This window comes from Drosophila novamexicana, unplaced genomic scaffold (genome assembly GCF_003285875.2).
Source record: "Drosophila novamexicana strain 15010-1031.04,08,12 unplaced genomic scaffold, DnovRS2.1 tig00000644-arrow-pilon, whole genome shotgun sequence".
In the NCBI taxonomy this organism is placed as follows: Eukaryota; Metazoa; Arthropoda; class Insecta; order Diptera; family Drosophilidae; genus Drosophila; species Drosophila novamexicana.
In genome coordinates, this window is record NW_020824814.1 from 2,842,977 (window position 1) to 2,855,852 (window position 12,876).

At 44.8% G+C, this 12,876-nt stretch overlaps 4 protein-coding genes across 8 annotated transcripts; 2 read left to right on the forward strand and 2 right to left on the reverse strand.

Moving 5' to 3' along the window:
- Positions 1-249: 249 nt before the first annotated feature.
- On the reverse strand, positions 250-3,752 carry LOC115762725 (WD repeat domain phosphoinositide-interacting protein 2). 5 transcript variants are annotated; one of them, XM_030705054.1, is made up of 6 exons: positions 3,591-3,751; positions 3,042-3,140; positions 2,226-2,987; positions 1,485-1,643; positions 1,289-1,416; positions 250-1,206 (listed from the first exon to the last, which is right to left on the reverse strand). In XM_030705054.1, exons 2-6 carry the CDS (start codon positions 3,110-3,112, stop codon positions 977-979), a joined length of 1,350 nt encoding a protein of 449 aa, XP_030560914.1. In that variant the 5' UTR covers positions 3,113-3,140; positions 3,591-3,751; the 3' UTR covers positions 250-976. The 5 variants fall into 5 exon arrangements, with proteins under 5 accessions (XP_030560914.1, XP_030560915.1, XP_030560916.1 ...); XM_030705055.1 differs by having other exon boundaries at positions 252-1,206; positions 1,485-1,628; positions 3,591-3,750; XM_030705056.1 differs by having other exon boundaries at positions 253-1,182; positions 3,591-3,750.
- Positions 3,753-3,916: 164 nt separating this feature from the next.
- LOC115762561 (steroid hormone receptor ERR2) lies at positions 3,917-6,977 on the forward strand. Its single transcript, XM_030704845.1, has 3 exons — positions 3,917-4,410; positions 5,005-5,591; positions 5,657-6,977. Exons 2-3 carry the CDS (start codon positions 5,025-5,027, stop codon positions 6,587-6,589), a joined length of 1,500 nt encoding a protein of 499 aa, XP_030560705.1. The 5' UTR covers positions 3,917-4,410; positions 5,005-5,024; the 3' UTR covers positions 6,590-6,977.
- Positions 6,978-7,063: 86 nt separating this feature from the next.
- LOC115762563 (UDP-glucuronic acid decarboxylase 1) lies at positions 7,064-10,270 on the reverse strand. The gene is made up of 2 exons (XM_030704847.1): positions 9,110-10,270; positions 7,064-8,437 (listed from the first exon to the last, which is right to left on the reverse strand). Exons 1-2 carry the CDS (start codon positions 9,935-9,937, stop codon positions 7,922-7,924), a joined length of 1,344 nt encoding a protein of 447 aa, XP_030560707.1. The 5' UTR covers positions 9,938-10,270; the 3' UTR covers positions 7,064-7,921.
- Positions 10,271-10,375: 105 nt separating this feature from the next.
- Positions 10,376-12,739, forward strand: LOC115762562 (glycylpeptide N-tetradecanoyltransferase). The gene is made up of 3 exons (XM_030704846.1): positions 10,376-10,516; positions 10,734-10,983; positions 11,149-12,739. The coding sequence occupies exons 2-3, from the start codon at positions 10,746-10,748 to the stop codon at positions 12,360-12,362; spliced, it is 1,452 nt and encodes a 483-aa protein (XP_030560706.1). The 5' UTR covers positions 10,376-10,516; positions 10,734-10,745; the 3' UTR covers positions 12,363-12,739.
- Positions 12,740-12,876: the final 137 nt, after the last annotated feature.

A 12,876-nucleotide genomic window follows, 5' to 3' on the forward strand; every position in this document is an offset into this window, starting at 1 on the left:
ATTGTTCCCGTACTCTGTATATTATGTGGCACTCGTGTACATAATACTCGATACTTCTTGCAGTGCTGAAAAGGAAATTAGGATTAGTGCTAAACAGCATGGAAAGTTGTTTTTGCAAATGCCCGCCAAATTCAAAAGTCAAAGCGGTTGCTGTATTAAATCAAATATGTAATTTATTGAATACAATAAAGTAGCGCATGATTTTTGTAAACTGATTTAAATATTATGTTCTAAAATGTTTGACTTTGTACAAAATATATGTATATATATTTACTATATATGCCGAAAATTGTTCCTCCAATACACACTCTTCAATTTTAATGTTTTCACTCAATCTCTTGTTACTTTGATTATTTTGATATAATTATAATATTAGTTAAATTGGCAATATAACAATAAGTGTGCTAATGTTGAGTATTGTTTTAATTAACGCAAAAATTACAGCAAATTATTAACTTTCGGTGGATTGTCAAGGGCTCAAATGAAAAATATATGCATGTAAATTTACAAAGGCAATTTTATTAATAAGAAATTTGAATGTTCAAATTATTAAAAAATATAACAGCTAACTTAAGATTGTATGACAAAAGCATTTCTCCTATTAATGGCAGCGCCACGAACAGAACTTATAACTAACAAAAATTGTTTTGCGGCAGGGGGGGAAGAGGGCGTGTTCACTCATTTATGCGTTAAGGGGTTTTTTTTTTTTTGCATTTTAACTTTTTTACTTATAAACCGAGGAAGAATCATCATTGATTACGTTAAAAGCTAAGTCTAAGACCTATTCATTTATTTACTTTATTTTTTGTTTGACGCCACAGAGCTACCGCCTCCAAAGTCGTCGCCAGCTGCATGACCCAAATCCAATCACTTTATCATCGTCGTCCTTAGTACTTTGAGGAGTGAGTTTTTCTTCTTTTCCTATATCATTTTTTGCTACCAGTTGCGGTTGTTGTTGTTGTTGTTTGAATTGCACCTAAGTGGAGGATGAGGCGCCACCAGCCGGTTCATCGCCCTTAACAGCCGAGGCATAGCTGGCGCCTGCGTTGCCGCCGCCCGTCGAGCTGCCCGGCTTTTCAGTAGATTTGCCATCGCCACCAGCACCACCAGAAGCAGCCGCGGCAGCGGCGGCAGCACTTGGCACCCCGGCCGCACCGCCAATGGAAACATTACTGTTCAGACCTAGAGCATGATGAGTTGAATCAACTAAATAATTTGTTGTGATATTGCAAACGTATGTGTGTGTGATTGTCTATGTGTGTGTGTAGTAAATACATTTATTAAGCACCTTTAACATCCATGGCATAGCTATCGTCCAAACGCAAATCATGCCGCTTTATTAGCTGACACTCTGCGCCCTCAATCGAGGGTATGGAATAGACATACAAATACCCATCCTGCGAGGCAATCAATAGTCTATAAATGAAAGTAATATGCATTTAATAGATAGACTTAGATATTGCAGCAGTGAATCATAGACCTACCTTAGCTGCTTCTGTATGGTGGTTATGGCGCACATGCGTCGCACACCCGCCTCCGGCAGGGTGACCGATGCAAAGGCCCGCCCCTGGCTAAACACATCGGTCACCTGCGTGGGCAAGTAGCTGGTGACCGTTTTGCTCAAGAATCTAAAAAACGAGTAACTTGCATGAGAGAATAGATTTGATGAGTGGTTGTGGTGGTGGTGGTGTTGGTTGTGGTTGTGGTTTGTAGGTGGTTTGGTTGGTTTTGTTGGTTGATTGAAGAAATGAAAGAAAAGAAAAATAGATAAATGTCAAGCGCCACACACAAAACAAAAAATAAACAAACAAACAAACAAAACATTAAATACAGCGAAAACTGCCTTGGGCGGACAGCTAAGGATTGAGAGATGTCAAAGAATAAACTAAAATTAAAGGAATAATTACATACATACAAAATTTAACAAACTTTAGGATTTGGGTATTTCTACCAGTAAATGTGGAAAATCAGGGGAAAATCTGTTGAAAAAGTTTATATGAAAATGTTTTCTTTGAATACTTTTAAGTTTCATTCAGAAATATGGAAAGATTATTTGAAGAAGTCCACCCGTCTGTTGACAAAGCTTTCATTGTACATAAAATCCTGTACGCAAAATGGGTGAAAGATTGTGAGAGACTGTGTGTATATATGTTGTATGTGCATGTATATACACCGTAACCGACAGACAAACAAAAGCTGTGACAAGAAGCAGCACGCTCGCTTACCCCATCCAATCGTCGCTCGACTGTTTCCCATGGTCATTGTTCTCGGCAGCGCTGCGATCCAAGCGGAATATGTGCACCGTCTCCGTGTTCGAGCTGGAGACCAAATACTCGGCGCAAGTGCTAAACGAGAGCGAGACAATCGAGACGCAACGCTTGAGGCCGCGACGCAGCTCGAACAGTCGACTGCCGTCCTGGGAGCTGAACACACGTATGACGGTGCCACGCTCGCTGGCCGTGGCAATCTCCGTGCCCGACGGACTGAACGCAATCGCCGCCAGCGGTGTATCATGTGCGGGTATCATTGTCTTGGCATGCAAATTGATGGCATCGAATATTTGCACCTCGCCAGCCGTAACGCTGCCCGGATAGGCCAAATAGCAGTGCTCCGACGAGGATGAGAGCGCACACAAGCCCAACTGATTGCAGGGCGTGTCGCGTATGGTGTGCACCACCTTCATGTCCTGGATATTGTGTATGTAGAGCGATTCCTCCAGGCAGACAATCAAGCGTTCGCGATTCAGCTTCACGGCCAAAATTGTGTTCGAGTACGAGTAATTGCAGATTTCGCTCTGCTTCTTGAAATGACACACCTTCAGCTTGCGCGGCGCACGCTGCGACACGATGGCAACGAGAGAGCTCTCAAACAGACGCTCGATCAAGAATAGATCATCGCATTTTGTGTTGTAGATTTTATCCAGCGTGGAGTCCACAGAGCCCAGGCTATACAGGCTGTAGCTGCCGCTGGTGGCCACTGCCAGTGAACTAAATGGAACGAGATTTTAATTCAATATATATCATATTTTACTGAACACTTACGTTATGTTTTGATTAAAGTTGACAAACACCTCGCCCGCATCCACATCGGGTCGCCCTAGCAGGCTCATCATTGTGTTGTCTGTCGCTGTGTTCTTTGGCCTGCAAAAGCGGAGCTGACTTTAGTTCGTGTAGCCAACTTACAGAAGATACCCTACTAGCTGATACCCTGTAATCAGACAAAGGAGCGGACACAGCTGTATGGACTTGGCTGTTAAAGAATTTCTTCATATATATTGCTGCCCAAAGATGCCAACTTCTCCTAGTTACATACGCTTGCACAAAACCATTATACTCGTCTTCAATGGGTGCAGGGTATCATAATGCTAAACAAAGGCAATTGTGGCTCCGTTTAGCTATTACGCTGAAACGTGAAATAACTTTAAAATATGCAACAGCTCATGGGCTGGGCGAACATATTCGATTGCGTACTAGACGAAAGCGCAAACAAAGCGAGATACATATGGAAAGGTGTATTTTGGGTTGAGCGCTGATAAAAACCCCCAACAACAACAAACGAAATGCACACGTATGGCCAAGGCATTTACTTACTTTTGACAAAAACACTTTATATGCACGGGCAAAAAGTTGGACAGCGTGTGCACTAACACAGTACAATGGTTCTATTGTTAAAACTGGCTAAATAATTGTATTTCTCAAATAATTTCTATCGCGCAATTGTTTTTGCTATGTTTTGCACTAGGTATGGGCCTAATTTGCTTGCGATATTTCGAAATCGTAAATATCGATACATGACACCGATATGCGGGGCACGAAATAACGATAGTCGTGGTGCGATATTTGCAATAGCTTCTATCGATAGTGACATTGGATTTCACATATATATATATATATGTATATTTATTTTAGTGTGTTAAAGTTCTGTAAATATTTAGCGTAAACAGATAAAAATGATAAACCAATAACCGCAGCCTACGTATAATTCACATTGTGCTTGGATAATGACAAAAAGTCACCACATTAATACCGATGCGAACACAGCACCTGCCAGTTGACAAAGTTGAAAAAGTTATATGGGCCCAAAAAGAAATGCAATATGCATAATAGTTATAAATGTAAAACAGGAAATACAGGATATCTAACAACAAATTCAGCAACGTTTGCAAAACACAAAAATTGCTGAATAGCCAAACACACAAAACGATGCAGACACACGCAGACAACAAAAGCCATAACAAAGTGCTCGAACCAAAATAAATGCATATGCATGAGTGTATGTATGTATGTATGTGCGTTATGTATCAAAATGTGTTGACTGAGTTCTGATTGGATCACTGGAATACAATTAAACTGTGTGGAACAAGCACGTTCGCTGATTACATTTACAATCAAGATCTTTACAAATTTTTATGTAAGTATAAACGCTACTACCTACACCTATTATCAACAAACACACACCCACCTGAGTTCTGATAAGAAATTAAATGAGAACGCGCACTAAAAACGTGCATCTTCTGGCTAGGCGGCGCGCATTTAAGTTTATAGCCCGAAGCTGTGGGCCATTTTGTTTTTGTTTTCTTTTTATAATCAGGCCGTAGCGTCGTGATTTATTAAGTAGCGTAACCGTTAATTATTTGCTAAGTGTAAACACTCTACGCATAGTACCGTTATCGCGTTATTGTACTTTTCCACCGCACCGAGCGTCGTCCAATTGGACGCTCGAAAGGGGATAGCGCATATGACAGCGTGTGTGCGAGCAGGCGACGCTCAGAGAGTGAGGGAGAGAGAAGCTCGTAATTCTAACTGCATTTTGAGTGGATTGCGCGATTCTAATTGCATTTGTTTTATTTTTTTTCGCTGCTTTTTACGTTCATTAATAATTAGCCGAGCAATTGCTTTTATCATGCTGCAACGTTGACCGTGTACTTTTGACATTTGAAATCCAATCAGTAACCAATTCAAATCGCGCCAATTGGAGTAGCTGATTCGACTATTCTTATTGCAGCTCAAATTTCGCGCTCGAATATGTCCGACGGCGTCAGCGTGCTGCACATAAAACAGGAGGTGGACACATCATCGGCCGGCGGCGCTAGCAATTCGTGCTGCAGTCCCAGCTCCAAGGCAACCACAACCGGCCACAACAATTCCAGCAACAGCAACAGCGGCATGAAGTCCTCGCCCTCGGTCTCGCCGGAGCGCCAGCTCTGCAGCTCTACCACATCCCTCTCCTGCGATCTGCACAATGTCTCACTGAGCAATGATGGCGACAGCAACAAGGGCGGCGCCGGCAGCGGCGGCGGCGGTAACGGCAGCGCCAGTGCCCACAACTCGAGCAGCGCCAGCGCCAGTGCCGGCAGCGGTTCGGTGCGCGATGAGATGCGTCGCCTGTGCCTGGTGTGCGGCGATGTGGCATCGGGCTTCCACTATGGCGTCGCCAGCTGTGAGGCCTGCAAGGCGTTCTTCAAGCGCACCATCCAGGGCAACATCGAATACACGTGTCCGGCCAACAACGAATGCGAGATAAACAAGCGACGCCGCAAGGCGTGCCAGGCCTGCCGCTTCCAGAAGTGCCTGCTCATGGGCATGCTTAAGGTAAAGCCAAATAAATAGCTCCTCAGAAGGTACTCATTCAACAATCTATATGTGGTCGCTTGCAGGAAGGTGTGCGCTTGGATCGCGTGCGCGGCGGCCGGCAAAAGTATAGACGCAATCCGGTGTCCAATTCGTACCAGACCATGCAGCTGCTTTATCAGTCCAGCACCACTTCGCTGTGCGACGTTAAAATACTGGACGTGCTCAACTCCTATGAGCCGGATGCGCTCAGTGTGCAGACAGCGCAGCAGCAGCAGCAACAACAACAGCAACAGCAGCAGCAGCCGCACACGACCAGCTGCAATGACGAGGCCTCCTCGTCGTCCGGCAGCGTGAAGCTGGAGAGCAGCAACGGCACGCCGAATGGCACTTGCATTTTTCAGAACAACAACAATGATCCGCACGAAATACTTGGTGTACTTAGCGATCTCTACGACAAGGAGCTGGTCAGCGTAATAGGCTGGGCCAAGCAGATACCCGGCTTTATAGAGCTGCCATTGAACGATCAGATGAAGCTGCTCCAAGTGTCTTGGGCCGAGATCTTGACGCTGCAATTAACGTTTCGCTCGTTGCCCTTCAATGGCAAACTGTGCTTTGCCACCGACGTCTGGATGGATGAGCTGCTGGCCAAGGAGTGCGGCTATACGGAGTTCTACTATCATTGTGTCCAGATAGCACAGCGCATGGAGCGCATTTCGCCCCGGCGCGAGGAATACTATCTGCTGAAGGCACTGCTGCTGTCCAATTGTGATATACTGCTGGACGATCAGAGCTCGTTGCGTGCCTTCCGGGATACCATACTCAATTCGCTCAACGATGTTGTCTACTTGCTGCGCCACTCGTCCGCGGTGTCCCATCAGCAGCAACTGCTGCTGTTGCTGCCCTCGCTGCGGCAGGCGGACGACATACTGCGTCGCTTCTGGCGCGGCGTGGCACGCGACGAGCACATCAACATGAAGAAACTGTTTCTCGAGATGCTCGAACCGCTGGCCAGGTGAAAGCGAATCCCAACCACAAGCAGGAGCAACTCCCAACAGCCGCAGCAGCATCAAATTGTCAGTCGATTTAGCTTCTAAGTTCAGGTGCAAATATCGGTTTAAGTTAAACTAGTTGCTAATCTCCAGTTTGTAAGCATTCAAGGTGTAGCTCATAACTAGTGTATATAGCGTGTTTGTGTATGTGTGCGTAGAGTAAAGAGTACATCGTATTGAAAACTTAAATAGCCATTTAATCAACTACCAAAACTACTTGACTAACATGTAACAGGAAAGAACATTTCACTTCGGTGTGTGTTTAAACCGAAGATTGAATACCCTTGCAGAGATTAGTTTATAGCAGTTATACAACATATTTATATATAGTTAATATACCGATTGTAAGTTATTATATATTGGTCGCATATTATTATATTGTATAGCTTTAAGGTCTGTTTACGATCCATAGTTTCTTTGAAAGCTAGCTCGTGTATAGTCTGAGAATTTATTGCTAGAATTTCAGAGGTATTATCAATTGTTAAATTCTTGAATTTGTGATTACTTTGTGAGCGACTCTTGCTATGAGAGCTACATAAAATTAGCTTTAGTACGTATGCGAGGAGCATAGTTAAGGGAGAGATTTTGCTGGATTTCGTTTTTCATCCCAAACTGAAAGTTTTTACCAATCGTTATACCTTCGATCCCTAATAGTCTGTTTGAATTTGAATAGTTACTATATAACTATATGAATCTTGTTCCATGACTCAGACATGACTGCGGCAAAAGACCAAGCTTCATGAAGTCAGCTTCATATCAAAGAAATTGATTTGCATAAAAGCAGACAGACAGTCGGACATGACCATAACTTATCCATAATCAATACATTACAATATTTTATGGGCTTGGAGATGTCAGCCTAGATTTTGATGAAATTCACATAACCAGCTGCAAGGGCATCTCTCGTAAAAGGCAGACTTATGAACTAATTATAAATGTTAGTTTAGGCAAAGACAACATAAATAGTTAATAATATATTGTCTTTGGCATAGGGTATTCCGTTTGCAACGATGAATTATGAAGTTTAACAATTGAATTAATTGTATAGATAGAATCGATATCAACTAGATGATAACTGGAACCCTTTTGTTGCTTACATTATAGACTCGTTAACAAACGTGTTGGAGACTGTCGAGAGCGTGCTTATCGGGGATGGGGTTCTGGGAAGCCATAAGATTAGCGCTATCGTTGGTCATATTTACATTTTGCAGACTAGAGACGTGTTTTTGCCAATTACATTAATTGGTTTTATGACAGGCACACAAATATTATTGATATTGTTGGGGGTCTACTTTGGGTTTACGGTCGACTGCGCTGCAGATCGGGCGAATCAAAGTACTTGTTGGAGTTCTCCTGGAATCGATCGCTGCGCGCGAGCTCATTGCGAAAGTACGATATGGTCTGCAACAGACCCGTCTCGAGCGGCACCTTTGGCTCCCAGTTGAGACGCTTCTTGGCCCGCGTTATGTCCGGCTTGCGTCGCTGCGGATCATCCTCCATGGCCTTGATCTGTTTCACCTCGCTCTGCCCGCCAACCAGATGCTTGATGATGTTCGCAAACTCGCCAATTGTCTGCTCCACGGGATTGCCCAGATTCACCGGCTGCGTGTAATTGGACGCCATCAACGCTATCATGCCATCCACCAGATCTGATACATATTGAAACGAACGCGTCTGCTTCCCATTGCCATAAACGGTGATCGTCTCGTTCCGCAGCGCCTGCAGTATAAAGTTGGACACGACACGGCCATCGTTCATGTGCATCCGTGGTCCGTACGTGTTGAAGATGCGCGCCACACGCACTTGCACCTTTTCCTGAAAGCAAATGGAGGGCATCATTAACTACGATCGGATAAATGTGCTCAACATGTGTTCAATATCTTATCGCCCTGCTTTATCGCACTCAACTAATGCGTTGGCATGCGGAACTCTATGCGACTTAGCTGCCTCCTAAGGGTATGTACGACTTCTCACTAGCTTTGTAGATTTTTATTTATTTATTCGTCTGATTTTCTTATGTTCGCAATAAACCGTTTTCGCCTATTTCCCACCCATCTATGTGGATTTCGATAAATCCGCGTTAATTGATAACTTATCGAAAAAATCAAAATACGTTATAGTTATCGGCTTTTTACGGTTCACGTGGTTTTTCTTCCACTTATTTTTCATCTGTGTGAGTGAAAATATTTTACTATCTGCTCAAATGATTTATCATAGATCTCCCCCGTATTCCACACTTAAGAGTGAAAGCTTTAACTTAACCAAACATAAATATCTGTCGATAATATTTGATTCATGAAAGAAATACCAATCAAGTTCCGTAAGAGTATCTGCGCGTCGTCTAATTTGTTGTTTTTGCCTTTGTTTTGTTAGCCTTCAATGGAAAATATTTAATGCATCGCTGCACATTTACAAATATTCGAATTGGCAATGGAATCGTGAAATGAATGCCACTTAATCGGAATGACGTCAGCGGCTGGAACTCACCTGCTTGGCGTAGGCATAGCTGAGCGTCTCGGAGACGCGTTTGCCCTCATCGTAGCAGGCGCGCGGACCAATGGGATTCACATGTCCCCAGTAGGTCTCGGGCTGTGGATGCACCTGCGGATCGCCGTACACTTCCGATGTGCTGGCAATCAGCACCTTGGCCATGACGCGCTTGGCCAGGCCCAGAACATTGATGGTGCCCATTGTGTTGGTCTTTATCGTCTTGACCGGATTGTACATGTAGTGCGGCGGGGATGCGGGCGAGGCCAGATGATAGATCTCATCGATCTCAATGAACAGCGGATTGACAATGTCGTGATGGATCAGCTCGAAGTTCTCGTGGCCCAGCCAGTGCTCCACGTTGCGTTTGCGACCCGTAAAGAAATTATCGACCACAATGATCTCATGTCCCTGGATCATTAGATAATCCACCAGATGAGAGCCGACAAAGCCGGCACCGCCCGTTATCAAAATACGCTTGCGATTCTTGTAGTTCAGATACTTGACTTTCGGGTATTTGCGCGGCGTGCTCGCCTGCAGGGAGCGCACCTGCTCCTCCAGGTGGGCCAGCTGCTTCTTCGTCTGCAGCAGCTCCTGACGCTGTTGATGCAACAGCGCATTTTGCGTCTCGTAGGCGATCTGCAGATTCCATTCGACCGCATCCTCGGTGGGTGGCCACTGGCGTTGCTCCTCAACCGCATTGAGCATGGGGCTGCCGCCCGGCTCGCTGCCGGATGCCGCAAACACAGTTTTGTACAAATAGATAAGTGCCAGGCCGATTATTGAGGCGGCCGAAACAATTTTAAGGCGTTTTTTTGTCAGACTCATTGTGACGGCAACTGCGGCTGTTGATGTTAGAATCGAGACGCTGTCGCTCTTCGCGTGCGCTGTTTGTTCTTATCAGCAAGTGTGCGTCCCACATCCACATTGCATGTTTATTTTTTGTTTCGTACTTTTGTTTACCCACACAGCAAGCGATGTAATTTTTGTTCGCACCGAGTTACGCTCAGCTGTTTTCTGTTCTTTGAACAGCTGTTTCTGTGGGCTCGCTCAACGCGCAATCAAAAACTCGCATTACTTAATGTATTAAATAACTTTAGTTAATTGCTTTCGCTGTTCTGATGCAATTTGTAGCCGCATGTTGTTAAAACTGTTAAAGAGCTGGCTTGAATAGTTGGCAATCGGAGCTGGAATTTGAATTCAACGTCAGCTCCCGTCGTTGCTCATATTAGAGACTGCAAAACTATCGATATTTAGCATTATTGTTTGTTTACTTAGCAGTGTCGTACTTGAACATATTTTTCACTTAAAGCGAGAATATTACACTTATCGTTTTGTTTACACTAATTTGTTACTATAGCTGCATTTTTGGATTTACTCTTTGATGGCCAATTCCACATTATAACGGTAGGTAATGTAGTATAACCTGTAAGGTATCGAATGCCAGCTAACTTGCAATTAGAGTGACCGCATCCACAATTGGTTTAGTGTTAGTATTAATTTTTGTCTATTTTATGTGCAAAGTCTGGCAGCTGCGTCAGTGAGTCAGCTGCTTGTAGTCTTGCGATTTCATTGCAATTATTTTTTTTGCTCGTATATTTATTAACCCGTTACAAACCTTAAGCGCAACAAAGCAATGCCGAACGAAAATGCGCCCGCAGCCAGTCCAGATGATAACAGTGAGCACGAACTGCAGCAGAAGGCTAAAGAGTTAGCAACAGCATCTGAACAAATGCTGGCAAGCGCCGTTGCCGGCTTAAAACTGAAGACACCAGGGTCAGCGCCAAGCACAAGCAATAGCGATGAGAACGAGTCAGCAGCAGCGGATCATTCAACGCTGACCAAAAATGGCGCCAATATACCGTCAGATTCTAGTAAGTATTTTAAGTGCATAAATCCAATTGGAATGGGAGGCGCACACAGAATGAGGTTAGGTTGTGCGGCCAGGCCAGGAGTATATATATTATGAATGTGTGTGTGCATGCTTTCCTCCGCGGCGCATTTTTAAATGAATATTTAAGTGTATTCCTAAATTTTAGGCAAGCAGGCACTGCTACAGGCGGTCACCGATGCCGTGGCCCTCACCCGGCAACAGGCTAAGAAATTTACATTTTGGTCAACGCAACCGGTGCCAAAGCTGAACGAGATGGTGACCACAAACGAGTGCATCGAGCCAAACAAAGCGATTGCCGAGATACGCGCCGAGCCGTACACCTTGCCCAGCGGCTTCGTCTGGGTCACCCTTGATGTGAACGATGCCAGCGACCTAAAGGAGCTCTATACGCTGCTGAACGAGAACTATGTGGAGGACGACGATGCCATGTTTCGATTTGATTATCAGCCAGAGTTTCTGAAGTGGTCATTGCAGCCGCCCGGCTGGAAACGGGACTGGCATGTGGGCGTGCGTGTCGAGAAGTCCAACAAGCTGGTTGGCTTCATTTCGGCCATACCCAGCAAATTGCGCGCCTACGATAAGGTGCTCAAGGTCGTGGACATCAACTTTCTGTGCGTGCACAAAAAGCTGCGCAGCAAGCGTGTCGCCCCGGTGCTAATACGCGAGATAACGCGACGCGTTAATCTCAAGGGCATCTTTCAGGCTGCCTATACCGCCGGCGTGGTGCTGCCCACGCCTGTGTCCACCTGCCGCTACTGGCATCGTTCGCTGAACCCCAAGAAGCTGGTCGATGTGCGTTTCTCCCATCTGGCACGCAACATGACCATGCAGCGCACCGTGAAGCTCTACAAACTGCCCGATCAGCCCAAAACGAAGGGCTACCGCCGCATCACGTCTAAGGACATGGACAAGGCGCACAAGCTGCTCGAAGAGTATCTGAAACGTTTCTCCATGTGCCCGGTGTTCACCAGAGAGGAGTTCCGTCATTGGTTCACACCCAAAGAGGGCATTGTCGATTGCTTTGTTGTCGTTGACGAGAAGGGCAACATTACCGATCTGACTAGCTACTATTGTCTGCCATCGTCTGTGATGCATCATCCCGTGCACAAGACTGTTCGCGCCGCCTACTCATTCTACAATGTGTCCACAAAGACACCCTGGCTAGATCTGATGAACGATGCTCTGATCTCGGCGCGCAACGTTCAGATGGATGTCTACAATGCCCTCGATCTGATGGAGAACAAGAAGTTCTTTGTGCCGCTCAAGTTTGGTGCCGGCGATGGCAATTTGCAGTACTATTTGTACAACTGGCGTTGCCCGTCCATGCAGCCTGAGGACATTGCATTGATACTCATGTAGGAGGCGTACGGCGTACCATCCAAGACCCGCAACCAAAAGGCACTATTCGCACGCTATAAAAAATAGAAACAAAACTTGTTCACATTCTCGCCGTATTCACGTTTATTTCAATCCCCTCGCGCTCCTGGTCTTAAAAGTCGAACTTTAGTTATTGAATTAAGTATATAGGCAAAATTTGCGCTCGCTAACGCTCTGATATTTTGCATCTTGTAATTCCTCGTTTAACGAATTCTGTGTACACTGCACGCAACATTAGAATTTTTGATTTTGTTTTTCCAAACGTTTCCAGTGTCAATGTGTGGAATGCATTTTTCTATTGCAATTGCTAAGCTTGAATACTATTAAAAACAATAACGAATAAACTGAATAAAACCAAACACGCGCAGCAAAATATCAACTATCTAGTGTTATTCGGCTTAGTTCGGATCAAGTGTCCTTTTTCCGAACATTTCTTGTTTAATTTCACCCAGAACTGTGGATCTTGTGATAAGTGTAAAATAAAATGTGCTCAATA